The 20,263-nt window shown below is 44.5% G+C and overlaps 1 protein-coding gene across 1 annotated transcript in view; it reads left to right on the plus strand.

Annotated features, from left to right (window-relative positions):
- Positions 1-20,263, plus strand: part of ABCC4 (ATP binding cassette subfamily C member 4) — a 247,301-nt gene that overhangs the window by 58,548 nt on the left and 168,490 nt on the right. The window contains exons 5-8 of the mRNA XM_035003178.1: positions 9,439-9,528; positions 11,048-11,211; positions 12,533-12,658; positions 13,781-14,030. Coding sequence (XP_034859069.1) covers positions 9,439-9,528; positions 11,048-11,211; positions 12,533-12,658; positions 13,781-14,030 — 630 coding nt within the window. The remainder of the gene's footprint in view (positions 1-9,438; positions 9,529-11,047; positions 11,212-12,532; positions 12,659-13,780; positions 14,031-20,263) is intronic.

Raw genomic sequence — 20,263 nt, forward strand, 5'->3', positions numbered from 1 at the left:
AGCTGGGGCCCGCCCACTATCAGTAACTTGGCCACAGAGCCGCTCACTGCGTTTAATAGCTGGGTGTTTACGGGCCTTGCAGTGGGAGCTTTGTGTACATTACAGGGCAGGGTGAGGATCCGCAGGAGCGCGGACCTGTTCGGCTTCCTTGCCGAGAGCATCAAGGGTGAGCAGGACGTATGCTAGGCTGCGGGTCACTAGATTCTGTTATGAGTCATCGTTGTGCTTAATAAAAACCCAGAACCTGGGTGCAATCCCAGACCTCCTCCCTCAGAATTAAGAGAAGCCCTGGAAATCTGTATATTTAATCTGTGCCCCAGGGATTCTTATCATCAGGACGACTGGGGAACCACCCAGTGGTAGGGACGGTGGATGTGGAACCTTCTTGGAAGGCTCCAGGACTTATGCCGAAAACATGACTGAGACTTAATTTTTAGAAATCCATTTAGTTTAATTTGTAAATTTTTATGTTAAGCTGAGTATGTTTTTCTTTCTTTGTTATTTTAAGGTATTTCTGTAGGTTTAGAATTTTTGGTCGGTGGCTATTATTCCCCCCTCTCTTCGAAGGTAATCATTTTGGTTTTTATATTTATTTATTTATTTTTCAAAAGATTTTTAATTTTAAAAAAATTTTTTTAAGTAACCTCTATACCCTCTGTGGGACCTGAACTCACAACCCTGAGATCAAGAGTCACATGCTGTACTGACGGAGCCAGTCAGGAGCCCCTCATTTTGTTTTTTAAATTAATGAATTTTTATTTTTGTAAGTTTTTTTTTTTTTTTTATTCATTTGAGAAATAGTGAGTGCGTGAGCATGAGCACCAGCAGGGGGGGAGGCGCGAGGGAGAGGGAGAAACAGACTCCCTGCTGAGCAGGGTATCTGATGCTGGGCTTGATCCCAGGACCCTGAGATCATGACCTGAATCGAAGGCAGATGCTTAACCGACTGAGCCACCCAGGCGCCCCTAAGTTAAGGAATTTTTAATTTTTAATTGTGGTAAAATACACGTCACGTAAAATTGGCCCCATTTACCATTTTTGAGTGTCCAGCTCAGTGGCCTTAAGTACATTCATATCATTGTGCAACCATCACCGCCATCCATCTCCAGAACTCTTCATCTTGTAAAGCTGAAACTCTGTCCCCATTAGACCAGTTCCTCATGCCCTTCCCCCAGCCCCTGGCGACCACCCTTCTACTTCCTGTCTCCACGAAACTGCCTGCTTAGGTGCCTCATGTGAGTGGAATCATGCAGGATTTGCCCTTGGGTGCCTGCCTTTTATTTCACTTGGCATAATGTCTTCAAGGTTAACCTCATTTTTTTGAATGGGTGCGGGTCATACATTTGCTCAGTATTCATTGAAAACAGTGACAGTTCACCCTCATCCTCAACAGTGGCAATGAACTTTCAGGTATTTGTGGAGGAAAAGGAAGGCATTTCAGAGAGGACTCTACCCCTCCTGGCTCTCTCTGCAGAGCCAGGAGCTGTGGTCGGGTTATGTTTTGAAGTCCTCGTCTCCTCTCTCCTCCCTTGGGAACCCATTAGCTGAACCAACCGGGTTATTTTCTTTGTTTGGTATCTCTGTGACTTAAAAGCCATTGGTACCCAGCTGCTATTGGTTACACTCCACTCCAGTGAGGAGGAGAGCGTGGGGTTTGGGATAATGGCATTTCGTATAGAGTGTGATGGGTTGCTTTGTGAGGGCGTTTTCCTTACTGCTCTGTGCACTTGGTCTTGGTTCCTTTGTATGTGCTGATGATAGGCATTGCTGCTTTTAGTAAGTTTGGTTCTAAAAATGAATGCTGTGAAAATCATGAGTTGGACAGCATCTCATTTTGTCATTTTTTTTTTCTGTACAGATTGACTTGTTTTCTGAAGGCTTCAAGCATAGTGTTTACAAGGAAATGAGTAATAATACAACTTGTTTTGTGATATGGAAGTGTGCACTATTACTTTAGGTATCCTGCATATCCAACTTCCTTAAATTCAATACTTTGATAAATATAAAGCATTAGGAAAAAAGGAAATTCACATTTATAAAACACTCTCATTTTGACGGTAAAATTATGCACAATGGATGAGTTTGTAGAGGGCATATTGCTTCCCTTTTGTAGTCTTGGTATGAAGGATGGCACATGATGAGTAAAATTTAGAAACTTCTTTATAGACAAAAGAGTTCTAAGTATAGTTGCCGTAAAAGACTTAGCGTGTGGCCTCATGTATAAATTTTTATGACTAAGCCTGCTGTTTTTGAGAAGATAGTTTATACTAACCTTTTTTTATTTTTTATAATTTTTAGAAACAGAAAAACATAGTAAAAGATATTTTTAAAAGTTGGTGATAGTTTTATTTCTTCTATTGGGGATGTACTTCATCTTTGTTTTCTCATTAAGATAGTCTCTCCCCTAACCCTGAAGTGCATGTTTATAACCGTGTGTGTGTGTGTGTACGTGTGTGTGTTCGCTCACTCTCCTTTCTATCCTTGTCATTGGGTTTTTCACGCTCACTGTATTGTTACTTCTTTCAGCCGCCCCCCCAGCTCACCTTTGCCACAACTGTTCTGTGTTGTTCCTCTCTCTTTTCCCCTCTGTTGTGTGGGAGACCAGTCACATCGGGCTTCTCTTTCAAAGCAAGAAATTGGTGATGGAAGGGCCTGGGTTGGGGAGCGTCATTCATTACATTCCATGACTTTGAACATAACTGCCATCATATAGCCTTACACATTCAGGGACTCATGGCTGTTAGACATGATGAGGTCAGGAAATGTGGAGTCAATCTGACCTCAGAGCAAATATCACAGGCCCCCAGGTGGTTCTTGGGGTCCACACCGTGCCCTTTTGCTCAGAACGTGTTAAGTCTGTGTGTGTCTTTCCGGCCTCTTGACTCCAACAGATCATAGTGGTATAATGAAAAAGGAAAGGTGGCTGATGAACTTGAAAGAAAGCTAATGGTAGCCCCAGGAGGGAAATGCCAAAGCTTGCAGAGAGCTTTCTGTGCAGGTGTGCTGGTTTGTGGGCCAGTCGTGGAAAACCAGGCTCCCCCCACAAGGCAGTGGAGGTGTAGGGTTATAGAGAGGTTGTTGATTTTGTATGCACTTTGGTTTTCATTTCCTTGAATCCCTTTTCTTCTACAGAACCATAGAGGGACTCTGATTAACTTTATGGGGTTGTCACCCATTATATTCATGGGGAAGGAGGATGTTAGGTGGTCCCTGTGTCCTCCCCTCAAAAATGAAGTTTAATGGCTTTAGATTATGCAGTCATAAAAGACGATGTGGCAGCATTACTCAGCAACTCTAGGCAACAATATTGGAAAAATACAGGCAATTTTCTGCTTCAGGTGAGCTAAACATCCTCTTCCTACTAGCCTGTTGCAGTAATACGCAGTGTACCTGGAAACCATGTTACCTGACAGACTCAGCGCTGGGGTAGGGCCATGAACCAGGAAGGAAACCAAAAAAGCCGGATACATGATAAAAGTCCTTGGTTTTTTCTTCTGAAATCCTTTTAGGTTCCTACTCAGAACCTACTTGGTGTGATTTTACTTAAAATATTATGAAGCCATCCTAGTTTGGAAACCTTAGTAGGTACTGATGAGAAGGATAGCTTGATAGCAAGGGACGGGATGGATGCAAAACTCCAAAGTCATGGCCATTTGGGGCGGTGTGTGGGAGTAGTGTCCTCCACACACCGAGGGTCCTTGACGTTGAGTATGAGGCACGTCAGTGATGAGGAATCTGCATCATGAAGATGGTGAAACACGGTTTCTGTTTTTAAGGTCTATTAGGGAAGTGATATTTATGTGTCCATACTTCGGTTTTGTGTTTCACTTGTACTGATTAAAATAATTGAGAAAGAAGAAATAGTATATTTTTCAAATGAATGACAAATATTACTTACTTTTTAAAAAATTGATTAAAATCATTGTTGTGGTCCAGATTATAGAGTTGTCTTATAACCCCAGATGTATTTTCATGCCCACCCAGAGAAGGAACCAACTATGAATGGATGCCTGCTCTGATGGAGTTTACATTCCACAGCTGGCAATGTTGTTTTTAATGGCCATATAGATTCCAGTATAACCAATAATTAGATATTTCGATTGTTTTCCAGTTTCTTATATTAATAGGTGTCAGTGCAGTGAACATGACCAAAACGAAACCTTTGGAGACATCCTTAATTTCTCAGGGTATATACATATCAAGGCTTTTTTTTTTAAATGATTTTATTTATTTATTGTAGAGAGAGAGCAGGGGGAGAGCGAGGGAGCTCTCAAGCAGACTCCATGCTCAGCGTGGAGCCTGACACGGGGCTTCATCTCATGACCCTGAGATCATGACCTGAGCTGAAACCAAGAGTCAAGTGCTCAACCGACTGAGCCACCTAGGCGCCCCTCAAGGCTTTTGAATGCTAGATTTCCTTCCAAAGAGTTGGTAACTATTTACAGTCTCTTTGGGAAAATGAGATGACCCCCACCCTTGCCGAGATTGGATGTTATTATAAGTTTTTATCTTTGCTACTTTCACTAGTTTCTAGATGAAGAAGAATGCTTTGTCATTATTTTAACTTACGTTTCTAAGAAATAATGAATTTGAGTATTTGAAAATTTTCATTAGTCATTTGTGTTTACCTCAGTGACTTTCCTGCACCTGTTATTTGCCATTCTTTTTAAAATTGGTGGAATTTTATAATTCTTCTTGATACTTAAGTGCTCTTGATTTAGTAAAGATACTAATCCTGGTTCTGGCATACACAGTGCAAATAATTGATTCCAGTTTCTTTTGTTTGTTTTTTATTGCTCTCATGGTGGAACCATTGTGCTCTCACAAGGAAAACAAATTTAATCAAACAGTATCCTTTTATACCCTGTCAACTTAAGGAAATGTGAAACCAAACCATTGGCAGGATGATGATGCATTAATTTGTACATTGTTTTTTCTCTATACCCAACATGAACTGTTTTTCAACTATAACATATATAATTTCTTAAAACTACACTTTAATTTTCTATAATAAAGAGTGGTAATTTTGCTTCACTAAAAGAAAAAATACCGAGTGTTCTCTGTCAGGCATGAATATATTCAGCTTATTTTCTCATCTGCAAAATAGGAGTAATTCTTACTTTGTAAGGTTGTTTCCTATTCAGTTGTCTGGGTTGTAGTAGGTGCTCAATAAAGATCAGCTGTTTTTATGATTATGCTGATGTAAATGAATATGACAGGCCCTGTGCACTCAAATCAGCTGATAGGTCCTGGGGGCAACAACATATAATTGATTTTATTAGAGGCTCTTCTGTAGGTGTGAACAGTGATTGTGTGTGTGTGTGTTTCTGTTTCTTTGGTCTTAGTCTTAGGTAGAATTCTTAGATCATCAATTTTATACCTACCTTTCTTTTTAATGTCAAACATTTAAAGCCAGAAGTTTCTTCTAAGACTTGCTTACCTGTATCCTACAAATTGTGATATGGTATATTTTCATTTATTTGAAAATATTTCTGATTTCTCTTAAGATGTCTTCTTTGCCACATTGCTATATAGAAGTATGTTGTTAATTCTCAAATATCTGGCATTTTTAGAGCTATCTTAGTGATTTCCAATTTAATTCTTTTGTTCATCAGAGAACATTCTATGTAACATTTTTATGTTTAGAAATTTATTGAGATTTATTTTATGATCCTAGCATATAGGGTCTATGTTGAGAAATATTCAGTGTGTGCTTGAGAAAACTGTCCTGTAGTTGTTGGGTGTGGTGTTCCATAAATGTCAGATTAAGGTGGTTACCAATGTTGTTCACATCTTTGTATCCATATGATTTTTTTTTTAATACTTTTATCAATTACTGAGAGAGGGATGCTGAAATCTATGATTGTGGTCTTTTCTCATTTTTCTCTTTAGTTCTGTTTTTGTCTCATATATGTTGAAACTCTATAATCTGATCTGTACACATTTAGGAGTGGTGAATTGACATTATTATGAAATGTCCCTCTTAATCTTTGACAGTATTCCTTGTCTCAAAGTCTGTTGTCTGATATTAATAGAACCACACCACATTCATTGTACCTATTGTTTGCATGGCATATCTTTTTTATCCTTTCACTTTCAACCTGTCAGTGTATTTAAAGTGCATCTTCCATGTACAGCAACTTAGGTCTGTCTTTTGTTAATCCCTTGTGACAGTCTCCGTTATTGGCTTTTTAGCAGTATCTCTTTGTGTGTTTTTAGTGTTGCCTTAGAGATCAAATAGGCATCTTAGCTTATTATAGTCTGTTTAATCTTAATGTTGGACTATTTTACATAAAATAATAATAAATTAATATTTTCTACCAACCTTGGAAAAATTTCAGCCATTATTTCTTCAGATACTTTTTTCTTCCCTATTTTGTCGTCTTCTTCTAGAAATCCAGTTTCATGTATGTTTCATTCCTTGATATTGTCCCACTGAACCCTTATGCTTTTTTTCCCCCTTCAAGTTCTCTCTTCTATTCTTCAGATTGTAATCTAAAAGAGTTGATGAATCTGGGAACAGATTAATGGAAGTTTTCTGCTACTAATATTATCTAGTGAATTTTTCATATTGTACTTTTCAGCTCTAAAATTTCCATTTGGTTCCTTTTGATAGTGTTCATTGCTCTCCTAGAAATTACCTATTCTAGTTCACTTATTATAACCATATTTTCCTTAACTCCTTGGGCATATTTATAATAATTGTTTTATAGTTCTTATCTACTAATTTCAAAAAGTGGATCATCTCAGGGTCTACTTCTATTGCCTGTATTCTTTGTCTTTGATCATGGGTCACATTTTCTTCTTTGTATGTTTAATAATTGTTTATTATGTTGGATGTTATGAGGGGTAATATTATAGGGGGCTTTGACTAAAGCATATTGAGTTTTGTGCTTATAAGCAATTCCTGGCAGGATTGGATCTATCAACCTGTGTAACGACCTACCTTCCTACTTTATGTGTCTGTGTATCTATCTATGGCAGATATTTCCATTTTAAACTCTGTCCAAGTGCATGGCTCTTACTCTAGAGTATGATCTTTATTACTAAGGCATGATCCTCCTGGTGTCTAAATGGAGTGTCTGAGGTGCTTGTGGAGATCTCTTTATTCTGGATGGGCAGAAACTCCATGTCCCTCATCTGACCTTTGGAGTCTCTCTTGAGCCCACAGCTGCGGCTAAACCCCTTTGCTAACTCCCTACAAAAACTTTTGGTGCCTACCCTTCTGCCACTCTGGCTTGCAAATTCCAGATATTTTTGCAACTTGGAATAGGTAGCTCTTCCTCCTTGGCTCAGTGAAACTGCTGTTCTACTGGGGCAGAAAATGCCCCCGGGCAGAAAGCCAGGCGGGTTACGGGCCTCTGCTCTGGTATTTCCCTTCTCTGAAGGCTCCCGGTCCTTTGCCGCCTGTGGGCCAGTGCCTGAAACAGCTGCTTTGTATGTTCTGTCCAGCTTTATAGTTTTACAATGGAGGGTGAGTTCAGTGCTGACCATTCTTTCATGGTTGGAAGCAGAAGTCTGACAGTTTACTTGTAAGCTCTGTCTTCCTCATTAATAACATTAACGACACTCCACTATTCTTTGTGGCCTAGCTAGAGTATGACTGATTTTCTTTTGACAGATGATTCATTTCTGTGTTTGCTGCAGGGCTGCCATTAACTTATGTGAGCATTTCTTCCAGAGTCAGTCTTTCATCCATCACTGTACTCAGCCTCAGGCATAACCGAATGATGAGGTGTCCTGATGGTTCACCGAGAGGAGCTTTGTCTTTTGCACAAATTGTCATCTACACCATCTTACCCTCTGGTTCTCATTGTCAGCAGCAGTGACCGTCTGTGAATGACGATTCCAGCTGGGTGCAGTTGTCTTGAGGTTTTTTTTTTTTTCGAAAATGATCAGTTTTAGAATCAGTTTTGTGTGGCATTCTGTCTTATTTTCATTGTTACAATTAGTTGTCAGATGTCTACTTCTATAAGTTTTTTTTCTACATGAGGGATTCACGTGTATTTGTATGTGAAATTGGCTTTAAAAATATTTTCAAAATAGCTTTCAGTAGTGAAGGCACACTGAGGTTTCTTTCTTTCCTAGAGGGGCGTTTCTTTCTTTTTTTCTCCCTAGTGGGGAGAGGGTTGTATTTTTTTGGTGACTGATTTATTTACATTTGTGTAGCACTTCATAACTTTTCAAAGTGTTTTCATGTATGTCTGGCCCTTCTTTTTTTTTTTTAAGATTTATTTATTTATTTGAGAGAGCAAGAATGAGAGAGAGTACATGAGAGGGGGGAGGGTCAGAGGGAGAAGCAGGCTCCCCGCTGAGCAGGGAGCCTGATGCGGAACTCGATCCCGGGACTCCAGGATCATGACCTGAGCCGAAGGCAGTCGCTTAACCAACTGAGCCACCCGGGTGCCCTGTCTGGCCCTTCTTTTCCCTTCACACAGTCCTAGCACACAGTCTTGTTACCTCTTGCCTGGACTATGTCACGAGTTGTCCCTCGTCCCCCCTTCTTCTGAGCATCTCCTAGCCAGTCGCATCTACAGTTCAATATTCCTAAAGTTGAGTTTCTCGCTCAAATGTAAAAAGATGTTTACTGTTCCATTTTGTTTTCCATACACTAGCTGCTTTCTGTTCTACCTTTCTAGCCAGATTTCAGGTATCCGTTACTCAACTGCTTCTACATTTCCCTTCCCTGGCTCTGCATGCTGTTCCTTCCGGCCACAGTGCTCTTCCTTTCTCTCCATAGGGTTTCTCCTCTTCATCATGCAGGATCTGTCCTGCCCATAGTGTCACTCAGTGGAAACCGTCCCCCGCTCCCTGTGCTGCTGTCCCCACTGTCCAGGTCCCACTTGAGTTACAGGTGCTTGTCCTTATCTTGTCCCATCTCTAAATGGGAAACACCACTCATCAGTCACCTGGTGTCCTCCACGTGGTGGATAACAAGTGTCCCATTCCTAGGAACCCTGTGCCCTGTCTAGACAGTGTCTGGGGTTATTTCCATTCACATAAGGAGACTTCAGACCCAGAGTTTTCGCATGACGTCACACGCAGAATTAATGACTGACTCCAGATGTATAGTCCGTCCCCTAGCTTTTGTCCTTAGACGGCCTCTCCACTCTCAGAATGTGGCTCAAAATTACTTCAGTTGACTCCTGAGTATACATCCTTTTATACTTTGGGCACGTCCAAATTCATCACAAAGTGGGGTGAGAGAGTTGGCTTGTACCTCCCGTTGCTCCCTTTGTTCCTTGTGGGATGTGGCTGCCACCACATGGAGGAGTGGAAGGCCAAACCCAGGTCCCCAGAGCCCTGCTCTCACGGGTCACCCTGCTTGCATGACATCATACGAGGCCCCGTCAAAGCACACTCCACTTTGCTGCTTTCCCAAGTGTGGCTTGATATCACTGTAGGAATGTGATTCTCCATTCCCCTCTTCTGTTTCAGGCGCTTCGCCTCAGTAACGTGGCCATGGGGAAGACCACCACCGGCCAGATCGTCAATCTGCTGTCCAATGACGTGAACAAGTTTGACCAGGTCAGCTGCCTCTGGGGAGCCTTTGTGCTCCCCCCCCTTACTTGGTTTAACGTCTTGGAATTCCACGTGCCAGTTTTTCATATAGGCCAGACTTCTGTTGAGGACATAAGATGAGGATACTTTATTTTATTTTTTTATTTTTAAAATATTTTATGTATTTATTTGACAGAGGGAGGGGAGAGAGAGCACAAGTAGGCAGAGCGGCAGGCAGAGGGAAAGGGAGAAGCAGACTCCCTGCCGAGCAGGGAGCCCGCCGAGGGGCTGGATCCCGGGACCCTGGGATCATCACCTGAGCCGAAGGCAGACGCTTAACCCGCTGAGCCGCCCAGGCGTCCTGAGATGAGGATACTTTTTAATCCAGTTCTCATTTCTTCAGTGTGCAACTCAGATATAATAATATGTGTTGTCCGGTAGGGGAGAGTTTTGTTTTCCAGATGCATCTACAGCATACTTCAGTTACACGGGAGCACACAGCAGTGTTCTTGCCCAGCCTGGTGAAATGTCCCATAGTCCTTCAGGACTGGCCCTTCTGAGCACACCGTGTTGATATTGCTGGGGAGAGGCAGAACGACAGGGAGACAGAATCTCAAGCTGACTCCCTGCTGAGCACAGAGCCCAACATCGGGCTCCATCTCGTGCCCCTGAGATCATGACCTGAACCAAAATCAAGAGTCAGATGCTTATCCGCCTGAGCCGCCCGTGTGCCCCATTTTTTTAGAAAAATATTTTATTTATTTATTAGAGAGAATGAGAGAGAGAGAGCATGAGTGAGAGAGAGCACAGAGAATGAGCAGCGGGGGAGGAGCAGAGGGAGAGGGAGAAGCAGACTCTGCGCTGAGCACAGAGCCTGATGTGTGGCTCGATCCCTTGACCCTGAGATCATGACCTGAGCTGAAACAAAGAGTCAGACACTCAACCAACTGAGGCACCCAGGTGCCCCAGGAAGCCTTTGATAAAAACATGCCAAATGGGTAATCCCCAGCCAGAAACAAGCTATTTTCTACCCTACCACAGTCCATTTACACTTACCTTGTGAATATACCTTCCTGTCCAGGGCATTGTAGCTGCTGGTCTGAGCTGTATTGCCCTAGACTACTTCTCTTCCAATTATTCATTCATCAAACATGAACTAGGGTTCCTATTTAGTTTCGGGGATGAATAAGACTTAGTTTCCTCCCAGGTTCCATAATACAGGCTTTTGTGAGGTACCAGGGAGCCCAGGGGAGGAAGTTTGGGGGAACCCTGAGCCCGTGCGTGGGGCAGACAGAATTGAGATCTTCCTTCGGATGCTGTAGTCTAGTCAGGTTCCCTGGATGTCCCTGAAACCTGCTCTGCGGTGTTCTGGAATAGCTTCGTCTGGGGTGGATCCTTGGATTTTTGCTTTAGTAGGTTTAAAACCCACTGTGACCATTTCTGTGTAGGTTCCCATCTGTTTTTTCAGAGCTGGTTGTTTCTCTACTGGGTCCTTACTGGGTTTGTGTTCCTGTTGCCCTAAGAAAGCATCCTTTTTTCTTTTAAGGTGACCATATTCTTGCACTTTCTGTGGGCAGGACCACTGCAGGCGATCGCAGTGACTGCCTTGCTCTGGATGGAAATAGGAATATCCTGTCTTGCTGGGATCGCAGTTCTGATTATCCTTCTGCCCTTGCAAAGCTGCCTTGGGAAGCTGTTTTCATCGTTCCGGTAAGAGAATCATTGGTTTAAAGAATAGGTGGTATGTATTTGTTAATATCCATGGTCTGCCCCATGCTTCTGTTCAAAAACGAAACGTCTTCTGTGATCTCTTCTTTCTGCTGATTGTCGGCTGCTCCGGCTTTAGCCAGTGGAGGCTCCGGCCTTGAGCTGAGGGCCAGTCTTGCAGCTGGAGAGGGGAAGGCATCCGCTGGCTCCTCCCGGCTGGCTTTTCAGGCGCTGTACCTCATAAGTAGTGTCTTCAAGCAGACTTTACATATGATGAAGTTATTTAAACATGTATTAAATAATAGTACAATTTAAATATCCATTTCGAGGCCCAGGTCTGGCTGTGTGTATTTTTTTTTTTTTCTTTTTTAGATTTTATTTATTTGACAGAGACAGGGAACACAAGCAGGGGGAGTGGGAGAGGGAGAAGCGGGCTTCCTGCTGAGCAGGGAGCCCGATGTGGGACTCGATCCCAGGACCCTGGGATCATGACCTGAGCCAAAGGCAGATGCTTAACGACTGAGCCACCCAGGCGCCCCTGGCTGTGTGTATTTTTGTGATGCTTGTGTTAGAACCATTTTCAGGTGTGCAGGTGTGTGTCTTGTTTTTAATTCAGTGTGTCCATTAAATTACAAGCTCCCCAAGGGCAAGGTCAGCCTCGATTGTGTCTTTATATGTCCCACAGTCCTAGCAGCGTATGTGGTAGAGGAGTTGATGGTCTCAGAGGGTTAGAAGTGGGTCACTGTGAAGGTTGTCAGGTGCGTGATGATACGCTGTTTGAAGCGCATCCAGTTTTCTCTGATGTATCTTTACTCATGGTGTTTCTCACTTTGGAAATGGCTTTGCTGTCTTTGCCATGGAGAAATGTTCTGTGTCTTTGGGGTCCCGTTCCAGTGCCACCGGAACTCTGAAGCTTCTCTTGCTCTCTCCTCTGCCCAGTAGAATTAACAGCCCTTTCTTTTCTGCCCCCCAGCACGTTGTCCCACTTTATTATACTGCAGCCAACCATATTATGGTTCAATTCCGGGGCCTTTCTGCCTTCCCTACCCAACCATGACCTCCTGGAGCAGACGGTTTGTATCTGCCTCTCTTTTGTGCCTTCCTTAGCCCCTATTGCAAGTTCTCCAAATTACTTCTTGAATTGGGATGGATTGTTGACTTCCTAATTGAAGTCTTTTTCCATTTGTGTTTTGAGTACGAGCCGCCTGTGTCGTCCGAGCAAAGGTGCTGCCGTAGGGAATCATTTGATCCCTGGCTCTAGGGCTATGCCTGTGGTCATAAAGGAAGTGGGGCTGTGGCTCATCTCCCATGTCTGTCCCCTTAGGAGTAAGACCGCAACCTTCACAGACGTCAGGATCAGGACCATGAATGAAGTTATAACTGGCATAAGAATAATAAAAATGTATGCTTGGGAAAAGTCATTTGCAGACCTTATCACCTACTTGAGAAGGTAAGATTCTGTGTATATCACAGCCTGTTTTTGTACTTTTCTGTCTCCTGCCTTTACTGAAATATTTGAGGCGTCTTTGGACGTTGAAAGTTTAGAATGTGAACTAAAACACTGTCCACCCCGCCTCACGCTGTATACTGTCTTAACCCGCTTTTCCATTTACTGTCTTCTTAAAGGAGAGAGAGTGTATGTGCTTCTACTACTACAAAATAAAACTCCAGATGTTTCTTAATACCCTAAATCCCAAACAAGCAATGCTGGTAGTATTTGCAAGTAGGACATTTACGCGGAAACTATAATTTATGTTAACGCAGAACAAATAGGAAGATTGTAGAGATTGGGCCAAACTGTATACATCAGTATTATTCATGCCAAACAGAGAAACAGAGCCATGGAAATGCTGTTCCCCTTTGTTTTGCTTTATGTTTGTGGAATTGTTTTCAGTCTTTGATTTAAATATTTGGTGCGTTTGGCCCTCGCGCGCACGGTATTTCTTTGTCAGCACCACGTCAGCATTGTGCCCCTGCTCACCGCTGCATCTGCTTTGTAGCTGCATCCTCCTCTCCTTCGAATGCACTCAGCTGCCTTCTTCTCAGGCCCCCAGCGAGCCCGACTAACCTAGCTCACCTCCCCGCCACCCCGACCCAGGTTCCACTGCTCTGAGTGAGACTCCTCTTCTCCGGGGGCCCATGGGGCTTCTTACTAGCTGTTTCTGTCTCGTGCATATATTTTAGGTTGCTTTTTCTCTTCTCCCATGAGTTCATGAGCTCCTAGAGGAGACAGGCTGTGTGTCTGGCTGCCATCAGCAAGGAGCCCAGCACAGGACTTGTATTGACGCACGTTTGTTGACTGAATGTTCATATGCGGTTGGATTGACCCAGGATGTTAATGTGCGACATGAAGCCTCCATTTAGTTCAGATGAGCGAAGTGGTTATGAGTATGTGGTCCTTGTGTTGGGGTTGGCCCCGGGCTGTGTGCTGTAGGATATTTCCATAACTGAGGGAAGATTTGTCTTAATCCATGTCCCTCCCTGGAAAAGGGGCCATATGCAAAAGGCACTGGAATTCACAACTTGGATGTCGATGCTTCCTTGTAAACCTGTATCCTACTCTCTTTTCCAGGAAGGAAATTTCCAAGATTCTGAGCAGTTCCTACCTCAGAGGAATGAATTTGGCATCGTTTTTCGTTGCAAGCAAAATCATCATTTTTGTGACTTTCACCACCTATGTGCTTCTTGGCAACGTGATCACAGCCAGCCATGTGTTTGTGGCGGTGTCTCTGTATGGGGCTGTGCGGTTGACCGTCACCCTCTTCTTCCCCGCGGCCATTGAGAAGGTGTCCGAGGCGGTCATCAGCATCCAAAGAATCAAGGTCTGGTGACACACAACCTTTTTATCTATCTTTTTTTTTTATTGGTTTAAAGATTTTTATTTACTTATTTGAGAGAGAGAGCGAGAGAGAGAGAGCGTGAACGGGGTGAGGGGTAGAGGGAAAAGCAGACTCCCCGTCGAGCAGGGAGCCTGACTCGGGGCTCGATCCCGGGACCCCGGGATCACGACCTGAGCTGAAGGCAGACGCTTAACCAACTGAGCCACCCAGGCGCCCCAACAAACAACCTTTTTAAGTTGTAGGTGGATTGTAAGCAAAAGGCCTGTTTTGATTTTGGTGTCACCATGTTGTGGTTAGGTGAGGTTTAACTTTCTCAGCATCAAAGCCAGCAGTCATTCCAGAATGATGTCCGTATTCCCCTCCCTGTCGTCTTAGGTAGAGTGCACTACAGATAACTAAGTTGCTGCTCATGCAGCAAGATAAACAGCAGTGGCCCAGGGCTGTGGGGTATCGTGGTAGCTGCAGGGTGATTACGTCTACAGCAGCAGAAAATTCACAAGCAGATTTCATCCCTTGGGCCATCTCGAATGACTAGGTAGCGACTGGTAGCAGTGTGGGCAGGCGGGTGGGGGGGTGGCGGGGTGGCGGGGAGGAAGATTCCTCTCTGGGCTGAGAAGGAAAGAGCTTGCAGAAGGGCCCTGCTCCATAGGCAGTGAGAATGGCCTCAGCCTCGAGTGCTTCTCCCTGATGAAAGGTGGGTTCCTTCCTCCATAGATGCCTGGCTTGTGGTTTCTGAGTATGCCTGTGGGTCTCCTTTCACATTCTGCCTGTCTCAGCCCATTTCTGGGAAGGTCCTTCAGATTTGTCCCCCCCCCCCCCCCGCCCACCATACCCACTACCTCCTTTTCCAAATTAACTGTCCCTACATTGCTCAGGGCAAATAACTTACATCACCAAGATGCGGCCCCACACATGGTAGGTGCTCAAGTATTTGTGTGTTTATAAAGAGGTCCAAAATGAAGATAAATTGGCCCTGTGAGGGGGCCAGGACGTGAACTTGAGTGCCTGGGCTTTACAAATAAACCTGGTTTTCCTATTCCTCCACAGCGCTAGATATGTAGTAATATGTAGGTCTAGTGAGCTTGATGGCTCTGGGCTTGAATTTTTTCTCTTTCTCTTTTTCTTCTCCTTTTTTTCTCTTTCCTTTCCTTTTTTTTTTTTAATAGTTTTTTCATAAAAGCTGAGATTTTTCTTATGACAAAGTTTCTATCCTATTAAAAATTATTACCCAGGAGAGAGCTCGGTCTTATGGGGTCAGTTCTGGTCCCCAAGTTTATCATTCTTTCCGACAGTGGCTTCCAGCAACTTTTAAGTGGTGACCCATGCATTTCAATAAAATGTCTTTATCTTATTAAAGATTTTTTAAAAAATTTATTTATTTAGGAGAGGGAGAAGTAGACACCCCTCTGAGCAGGGAGCCTGATGCAGGACTCAATACCAGGACCCTGGGATCATGACCTGAGCCGAAGACAGATGCTTAACTAACTGAGCCACCCAGGCGCCCCTCAGTAACATTTCTCTTATGTAGCTTTTGCATCTTGAAAGAGCATATCTGGGGGCATACTTTGGCCGTAGCGATGTTCTAAGTGTACAGAGAACTTTTCTGGATTCCAGCTTCCCATGTAAGTTTTCCTGGAATTCTGTAATTGTCACCACTGCAGCTCGTGCTTACTGTGTCCGGGCACATGATGTCCTTTCATCCTGACCGCAACACGGAAGCATGAGTGTCCCCACGTGACAGGTAGGGAAAGCATTCCTGCAGGAGGTGGGCCAGCGTGCCCATCTGCACACGGCCCGTCAGTGATGCACAGGGCTTTTTCCCAGACCCTGCTTTCTTACCTGCCGTTATGTTGCTTACATTGCTCTCCTAGTACCATGTTGGGCACGTCATGTTGGGCAGCAGATAAATACTGGATTGACTGAAGCAAAAGTTACAGGAAAGGGCTGGGACCAGCAGAGGTGCAGGGTGGCCCAGCTTATACTAGAAGCTAGAGAAACGCAGTGAGGAAGCAGACTGGATGGGCATTCCTGGGACAGCAGGCCTTGAGGGGGTCCTGGCCCAGGGGAGCTGGGTCTTTATCTGCATCTCCCCCATTCTGTGTGCATCTGTGTATCTCAGACCAGCCCAGCTGGACTTGGTGGATCTTAGTGAGGCATAGTCAATGTAGACTCTGCTGGCCTGGCTTCTGGGCTCGGCTCTTGGGCCTCGTAGATAGTTAGAAACGCCAGTCTTACTTGGTCAGCAACATTAGTTTGGCCATCATGAAATAAAGGAAGATTAAGACCACGCAGCTTTAAAGTGTATCTCGAGTCAGAGGGCAGTCTGGAGATAGAATTCTCTCGTCTTTTGAGGTCAGTCTTTTCTTTCCTCTTAAGGGCTTCAACTGATTGGGTGAGGCCCACCCACCAATATGGAGGATAATTCGCTTTACTTAAAGTGCACTGATTTAAATGGTAATCTCATCTAAAAACTACTCTCACTATAACATCTAGATGTGTTTGTGCAGAGGAGTGGTGCGAAGGGGGTGGTTAGTGTGGGAAACTGCTTCAGGGTGGTGTCGATGTAATTATCGAAGTATCTTCTTTTTTTTCTTTCTTTCTTTTTTTTTTTTTAAGATTTTATTTATTTATTTGACAGAGAGAGACACAGTGAGAGAGGGAACACAAGCAGGGGGAGTGGGAGAGGGAGAAGAGGGCCTCCCGCCGAGCAGGGAGCCCAATGCGGGGCTCGATCCCGTGACTCCAGGATCATGACCTGAGCTGAAGGCAGACGCTTAACGACTGAGCCACCCAGGCACCCCTCTTATTTTCTTTTAGATCTTAGACTCTTTTTCAGCCCGTATGGTTTCTATAACCCTTTAAGAAATTTCAATCTTGAGTGCATCAGAATCACCTGGAGTGTTTATTAGAACTAAATTATCACACGTTGGAGATTCTGATTCCCCGGGTCATGCAGAGCCCAAGGTATCTGTGTCTTAGGCAAGTGTGCTTGTGTATCTGAAAATATGCCTCGTGTGGAGACCATTGCCCCACCCACGGAAAAAAGCACACAAAGCAAGGATGTGCTTAGCCAATATAAAAGATGTCAGGATCATGTTAAGACTAAAATCAGTTGAGGGGTGCCTCGTTGGTTCATTTGGTTAAGCGTCTGCCTTCGGCTCGGGTCATGATCCCAGGGTCCTGGGATACAGCCCTGCGTCGGGGTCCCTGCTCAGCTGGGAAACTGCTTCTTGCTTTCCCTCCCCCTGCTTGTTCTCTCTCCCTCTCTCTCTCTGTCAAATAAATAAATAGAATCTTAAAAAAAAGAAAAAAGACAAATCAGTTGAGGAGAAACTAACAGCTGTCTTGGTTTATGCTGGACTTTTGGAGAGCCCATTTGGAATTCATTCAGTCACTCCACAAAGTAACTGAGCACCTACCTTAAGCCTGGGGTTGTGCTAGATGTATATATACAATGATAATGCACAGAAGTCCTTCCTGCTTGGAATTTATGTGTCATCAAGTGAGGGTTGGTAAATACTGAAACAATGACACTCGTTAATGTGCGTTTTGTGTCATTAGTCCTTGAAAGGGAGTCTGAGGTGCTCTGAGGTGCTTTGCAGACACACTCGTGTAATTTTGGAGGTAAGCTTCCTGGCAAGGCTGAAGGAGTGACCCGGAGAGTTACATGTTGGGGGCGTTCGGAGGGGGTGGGGAAGAAGAGGGGTTTGCGAGAGGTAGGAGGCTGATATTTTGCATTTTTGTGGGGATAGTTATGTGGCAAAAGCAAAGAGCGCTTGGTACACTAAAAGGAGATCCATGAATTTGAGGGACCAGGAATGTCTGAGGCTGCAGAATCGAGAGTGCTAGAGGCCTGAGCAGGGGATGCAGCCCCCTACAGACAACTTGAAGGTGTTTTGCCTTCTCAGAGCTCACTCTGGCTGCAGCCTGGGGACTGGATCAGAGGAGGTGGGGGTGGTTGCCCAGGGCAGAGCTGGAAGATGCAGTCCAGGAACGGAATGACGTGGTTTGGATTAGGCTGGAATAGACCGGGGCCAGATTGGAGAGCCGCTCAGGAGCACGTCTTGACTTTGGGTTCCTGGCAGAGGTGATAGGCACTGAATAGAATGAACTGATCCAGTGTTCACTCTTCTTTTTTTTTTTTTAAGATTTTATTTACTTGACAGAGAGAGAGAGAGGGAACACAAGCAGGGGGAGTGGGAGAGGGAGAAGCAGTCTTCCTGCTGAGCAGAGAGCCCGATGTGGGGCTCGATCCCAGGACCCGGGGATCCTGACCTGAGCCGAAGGCAGATGCTTAACGACTGAGCCACCCAGGTGCCCTGATCCAGTGTTCACTCTTCTTCCTATCCGTGCCTCTCACTTAGATGTGTTAACGTGCAGTTAGAGGTAGAAATGGCAGCAGGAGAGGAAGAAAAGATGCGCAGGTCAGGACTAGGCGAGGTCTGACTGTAGGGTCAGAAGCTTGGTGGGCACACAGGAGCTGTGACAATGTCTCTTGCAGCCTGGACGCGGTAGGTTGGGCAGGCCATCCAGCATGATTTCCAGGAAGACTGCATTTGGGAGTTGGAGGAGGTAAATCCAGCAGACCTTTCCCCCTTCAAGATGGCGCTATGGTCTACAACCCTGGGGGAAAGCCTCAGGTGGGCTGTGTAGCGTACTCTCTTCTTTTTTACACATACTTTTCAATTTCCTTTTTTCCCATGTACTGAAAATGAAAGATTTATTATGAGGTTAGAGGCCCAGGAAGTTCCTTCTATTTTTCTCTTAGTGACATTGAACGAGTCCAATAGGATTATAAAAGATCTTGTCTTAACTTCAAAGCACTGGGAGTCTTAACAACGTCTACACCCAGTAATGTGTGTCTTTGAGGTTATATTGTTCATAAAGCTGCTTAGGCTTTTTGCCTACGAGCCACTCGGAAGTCAATTTTTTCTGGCTTGAGTCCTGATGTCTGATACTTTCCCGCATGACCTGCTCTGGATATGCACTTCATGGCTGTAATGGCGATTTAATGTCAGCCTTCTCATCAGCCTGAGTACTAGAGAAAAATCCAGTCAGCGCTTTTGGCACCTTTCCAAGCCGTTCATGTGTTGAGTGGAGTCTCATTTAACCCCCGGGAGACTGTGACTTCTTTCTCCACTCAGACCTATTATTTCCGGACAAATGCTCAATAGATTTACTTTCTCACTTTGTGCATAGTTTCTCTTTTCTTTCTTTCCTTTTTTTTTTGTTTAAAGATTTTATTTATTTATTCATGAGAGATAGAGAGGCAGAGGCAGAGGGAGAAGTAGGCTCCCCGCAGAGCGGGGAGCCCGATGCGGGACTCGATCCCAGGACCCCAGGATCATGACCTGAGCTGAAGGCAGCCGCTTAACCGACTGAGCCACCCAGGCGTCCCTCTTTCTTTTCTTGAAGGTGGGGGGAATTGCTATTCTAATATGCACATACTGAATATTGAATTTTATATCTTGGTGATATGCTTATGCTATAAAATTGGAATTATATTCTGTCTAGACAAGATTTATACCATTTATAACCTCCTGCTTGTTGCCTTATACTTAACTCATACCGTGTTAACGCATACTGTGTCGGACTGTAACGACGTAGTCAGTGGCTAGACTCACTTGAACCAGTCATACGGTCTGCTTGTACCTTTAGGGGATATCCGTGATGTGCTGACCCTTTGTGAAGCTCAGTGTTACGTGGGAGCTGAGGCTGTTTGTAAGTGTGTGAATGGCATAGTCTTCTCCCTCACTGTGACTTGACATCCCCTTTGGGGACTCAGAAGTAGGGTGGGCGGTGACAGCTGGGGCCATTGTGAGCTGGTTCCCAGGAGGATTAGCATCTGAAGCAGGCTGGGAAGGATGGGTGGGTTTAGTACTCAAGGGTATCACGGTAGAGGCCACTCGGGGAGTGCGGACTGAGGTGCTCATGGGTCACTGAAGGGTTTATGCATGGTGGACATTCTCAGAGGTGTTTCAGTGAGATCAGTAGGGGGTGGTGTTTGGGATAAGTTTGGTGCTGTTGGGGCTGCTGGGGGAAGGAACCAGGAGGTACGGGGAGACAGCAAAAAATTGTGTCAGTATCATAAATAATTGCTAGTGGCATTCCAAAATTACGTTGTTTCAAGAGGAATGAAGAATTGGAAGGAGCTGAACTGTGTGGCAGAAGAGGCAAGAGTTGCTACCTGGTTGACGATGGGAGAGGTGGTGGGG

This window comes from Mirounga leonina, unplaced genomic scaffold, assembly GCF_011800145.1.
Source record: "Mirounga leonina isolate KUSES-001 unplaced genomic scaffold, KU_Mleo_1.0 Mir_127, whole genome shotgun sequence".
NCBI lineage: Eukaryota > Metazoa > Chordata > Mammalia > Carnivora > Phocidae > Mirounga > Mirounga leonina.